A 5,134-nucleotide genomic window follows, 5' to 3' on the forward strand; every position below is an offset into this window, starting at 1 on the left:
TAAAATAAAAAAAAAAGGAAATTTTAAAAAGATAAAAAATGGAGGAGTTTATACTGATGGACATTTGAAATGGTATATTATTAGTTCTTTATGAAGGATAATTTATATATCCTGGAATAAGGCTCTTTGGGGTATTAGATAAATGGGTATCTGGACACTGGAATTTGTGGTGGTACCAGCATGCCTTTCCAGTTAACAGAGAAGAAAGCGAGTCCATGACTTTATACGATGAAGATGAATGGCAGCATGCCTGTGACATTACCAAATTCTTCTATCCTCTCTAGCCAGTCCTCCACATTTCCTGTGTATTTTAGGAATGCCTCAATGTCAAATACAGGTCTCTTCATGGAATCAAAAGCTGAGTCATCTGACTCCTCTGCCTCTTCACTCTCCTCAGAGTCAGAACTCGACACTATAACCCCAGGGTTAAAGACCTTGGAGGCTCGAGGATTCCTGCTGTACACTTTCTCCATGAATGTCCTGTGGAACTGCATCTCCTCACTGTCCATTTTATCAGGATCAAACACAGACACTGTCTCTTCATCCTCCTCCCCAATCACAGACAGCTGAGGCATCCTGCCATCCATGCTGTACTCATCCTCACTGGAGCCCTGGCACTCACAGCAGTCACAGGGAACATCTTCATCATCCTCAGTTCTGTGTCTCCTCCTCGAGCTGAAGATCTCCAGAGGAAGAAGCTTCCTCAGCTCTGCCATGATGTCCTCATTACTACCTTCCCCCACCTCTTCCTCATCAGAGACTTGATCAGCCCTCACTGTGGAGTCAGAGCTGTGAGATTTGCTCTCTGAGCTTTCATCAAAGTCAAACTTCTGGTAAGTAAATTCTGGGGATTTCTGGTCATCCTTTGAGCTGCCTACACTGGTTGGTGACTCTGGTCCTGAGAAACTTGTGGAAATAAACTGAATGTCATTTCTCTGATTTGATTCAACACCTCTAGTTATTTGGATATCTTTACCACTAAGTTTCTTCTCTTTCTCTTGGTGTTGATCATCAGTTTTCAATTCCTTCTTAAACTCCTTAATTTTAGTGTTTGTTATAAACTTTGAGACATCAAAGACGCCTTGGTTTGCCTGCTCTCCTCTACTGATGTCCTCTGACATGTCTCTATTTTTGGTGACTAGTATTGGTGAGGAACTGACATTCTGTTTACCTTCACTCTTTTCTTCATTCTTTTTACTGTCATTCTTATATTTTTCTGTTACTTTTTCATTTTGTTTCACAGATTTGGTTTCCTTATTTTCTGTGACCAAATCTTCTTTTTGTTCTGCTTTACCTTTATCCTTTGTCTGATTTTCCTTGACGATGTCAGTTTTCTCTATTGTTTTGACAGCTGTTATAAGTTCTTGTTTGGACTTTTCTGATGCAGTGCTTGTTGACACACCTTGAGTTTTCCTGTTGTCTGGGGACTCTGTGGGTGTTTCAGGGGACAGTTTGATAGCTGGTTTGGAAGCTAATTGTGAAGTCTCTTTGACCTCTGCCTGAGCAGTAGACATAACAGGCTGTGAACTTTTTTCCTGAGTCTTGGCCTCTTTTGCCTTTATCCTCTCCTGGTGCTTTTCAATGGCTGCTGCTTTGGATCTAAGTTTACTTCTCATGTCAGCAATGATGGATGTCTGAATTTTCTTGGCCACTTCCTGTGCATAGACTTTCCTCTGATAATCCTTGTCTACATCTTTAAAATGGACCTTTTTCTGTAGACCATTATTTTCTGGATCACTTGCAGTGTTCAGTTTCTTTCTATTTTGCTTTGGTGATCCATTTTGGTCACTTCCAGCGGTTAGTTTCTTTCGATTTTCCTTTGGTGATCCCTTGGGACTAAGTAAGACACCCGGATCACTACATACTTCTTGCTTTTTACCATTTTGTTTTGGCCCACCCTGCCCATTGTCTTGGGCTACTTTCTTCCTGTTTTGTATTGGAGATCCACCAGAATGCTTCACATCTTTGTCATCTTGTGAACTCTTACTTGTACCTGCTTTACTATCTTTGGAATGTTTTCTATTCAAATTCTCATTAACTTCATTTCCACTAGAATATTTTACTTCAGTATCAAATTTAACTTTAAGAGCACTCTTAGATTTGGACACTCCATCAGAGACCTGCTTATCAGCCTTGGTGCTTTTAAGATTTACAGACATTTCAGCTTTTTGGTCCAATGTTTCCTTCAGGTTACTGTTTCCCTCAGTATTTAAGAACCCTTTTCCTGGTTTTTCTTCAATAGTAATACTGTTTTGTTTACTTGTTTTCTCAGGTGCTACTGAATCAGCTTTCACCTTTGAAGACTTTAACAGAGGCAATTCAAACTTATGTCTGCTCTTAGTTTTAGTCTGCAACTCGTCCTTTTTGCTTACACCATTTTTATTGTCTGTTTTGCTTAAACTCTTTTTATCTTCCGTTTCAGCCAATTCTTTTTTCTTTGGTTGTGGCTCTTCAGGTGGAGCACTGCTTCCATTCTCTATCCCACTTAATGCATCTTTGCCAGATTTTTTGTCCACATCAATTGATTTCTCTCTGCTTCTTAGTAAATCCTTCACCTGTTCACTTTCCCCTTCGTTTTTAATGTCACTTTCCTGCAGTGTCACTTTCTTACTAACAGGCTTAAGATTTATAACTGTTGCCTCTTCTCCTCTCTCACTTAAATCCTTCATTTTATTTGCTGCTCCCCCTGTCTGTAAGATGTCGCCATCACTAACAGGTTTGACTTCATTAATAACTACAAATTCCTTCAACACTTTAGTCTTTTTATTAGATCCTTTGCTTGTACTTGCTCTCTTATTGTCTTTATTCCTAGGTGACTCGTCACTGACATCTGGTTTTATTATAGCTGTTTCTTCTAATCCTTTTGTCACTCCAATTGTTTTATTACTTTGCTTATTGACAAATGATTTCTCCTGCTGAGTATAAGCACAGATGTTCTTTTCATCTTTTATTCCTTCATTATTCACAGAATGCTGATCAAATGATGAACCAGATTTGTCTCCAGTGTGTAACTCTGCCCTGCTCGACTTCTTCCCTTCAGTGTGTTTCTCTGCCACGCTTGTCGTTTTCAGATTTGTTTTCCCTCTACTTGTCTCATTCTTTCTATCTAAATTACTCTGTGGTTCTGTGACCCCTTTGACCTCTGCTTCATTTTTAGCCTGAGATTGCTTTTTCCTGTGTGTGTATAGAGCCAGTGTACCTTGGCACATTTCATTTGATTCTTTTTCTTGATTGACAAGCTTTGATTCCTTAGCACCTACTTCTGTGTTGTGTGTGATGTGAACCTTATCGTCTGCTCGTGAGCCAAGCTTTACGTCAGTGGTTGAGTTACTTTTTGTGTTACCTGGGTCCAATACAATTGTTTTACCATCTGTTGTCTTACTCTTGTGATGTCTATTTTTAGATTTCTCCTCTGGCTGCTTAGTGCTCACTTCTAAGGTTTGTTTATCCAATATTTTAGTCATATTGTCTGATGCACTTTTAAGTGACCTTGAATTTTCTTCTTCAAGAGCTCTGTTGGCTAGTTTCCTGGATGAATTGTTCTCCAACATTTTTATTTTTTGGTGTTCTCCCATTTTCAGTTTTACTTCATTAGTTTTTAATTCCTCTGTTTTTAGATTAAAACTAATATCTTTTTCAGTTTGCTTTAATGTTTTCATTTTACCAGAGTCTTCATTAGAGCTTTCATTATCCTGTTTTAAAACCTTAATATCATCATTAATGCCTTGTTTATGGTTTGCTAAAATTGACTGAGTGGATTTGTTAAGTATCTCAGTGTTCTGGGCATTTAATGGTGATGGAGCCTCTGTATTTGTTTGTTTACCTATTACTTTATCTTCCCCAATTTCTACTTGACCATCCTGGACATCTTGACCAGGCTCTGGCTGCAATAAATCGGTCACTTTTGGAGGCTTCTGTAATTTGTTTCTTGTTTGGCTTATTATGTCTTTTAAAGTTGGATTACTTTTCTCCTCCTTAGATTTCATTTTATCTACCTTGATTAATTTCTTCCAATTTGGTTTTTCCTCATTATGTCCTGGTTCTTTGTCGGTAATTTCTAAAGATAACATTTTTCTGTCAGAAGAATCATCACCCTTGTTCTCTTTGGAATTTTTGCCTGAACTGTTTGATTTATCCTTCTTTTTGCTACTTTCCTCTTTCTTGGTCTGGAGATCGGCTGTGTTTATGCTGTCCCTATCTCCAGGAAGGCTCTTACTCCTGTCCTTATCAAAATGTGGAATCTGGGTAGTCTTATCATCCTTTTTACTGGTATCCGATTCATCAACGGTAATTTTAGTGTCTTTTCCTTTCAACAGTGTTTTTTCTTGTGTATTTTCTTCGCTTGTATTCTTTGTTGATGACAAAATGCGTTTATCATCCTTTTGTTGACTGGAATCAATTTTGTACATTTCTACCTCCTCAGTTTTATTTTCAGTCTTAGTGGACTTATTACTAATTTCTTTTTTAACTGGCATTAACCTTTCTTTGCTATCATTCTGCTTTGGTCTGCTTTTAAGGTTAGTCTTAATATTGTCAATTGTGTCTTTAAAATTTATTTGTTCTGTCTCATCTGATGAATCATTCTTGGAGATTTTTGTTCTTGATTTTGGACTATAAGAACTGCTTGTAATCTTTGTAGGCTCTTCTATTTGTTCAAATCTATCATGTTTGGGCAAAGACTTTGGTGACGTTTGCTGTTTTTTGGTTCCATCAGATAGTAAAGATGACTTGTCTATGACCATTAAATTCTGTTCTGCTCTTTGTGTTTTCTCCTTGTCTGTTTCCATTTTTAAAGTTTTGTCTTCAGTTTTGTTGTTCTGTAGTTTCTCTCTAGCTTTCTTTAAATCCACTTTCATTGTTTTGCCGCCAAATGCATCACCAGGTTTTTCTCTTGCTTGCTTTGGAGAGGTTACTTTAGTAGTGTGTTTTGTTGTGTCTACATTGGCATCTTCTAACAGTTTTGTTTTATCTAAATCTGAGCTTTGCTGTTCAGTCGAAATGGTTTTCTCAGTTTTGCTTTTTTCAGCAGTATTCACTTTCTGTGTTTCTGCTCTAGAAATGCAAGTTACCTCATTTGAAGAAGTTTGTTTCGCCATTGCACTCTGGGTTTGTGTTTTATTTTTGTTTGGAATCA

The 5,134-nt window shown here is 37.7% G+C and overlaps 1 protein-coding gene across 1 annotated transcript; it reads right to left on the minus strand.

Annotated features, from left to right (window-relative positions):
• Positions 1 to 221: 221 nt before the first annotated feature.
• On the minus strand, positions 222 to 5,096 carry LOC134234804 (ankyrin repeat domain-containing protein 11-like). Its single transcript, XM_062716845.1, has one exon. The coding sequence runs from the start codon at positions 5,094 to 5,096 to the stop codon at positions 222 to 224; it is 4,875 nt and encodes a 1,624-aa protein (XP_062572829.1).
• Positions 5,097 to 5,134: the final 38 nt, after the last annotated feature.

The sequence above is a fragment of the Saccostrea cucullata genome, unplaced genomic scaffold (genome assembly GCF_032062105.1).
Source record: "Saccostrea cucullata isolate Sc308-1 unplaced genomic scaffold, CSIRO_AGI_Scuc_v1 ctg23213, whole genome shotgun sequence".
Lineage (NCBI taxonomy): Eukaryota > Metazoa > Mollusca > Bivalvia > Ostreida > Ostreidae > Saccostrea > Saccostrea cuccullata.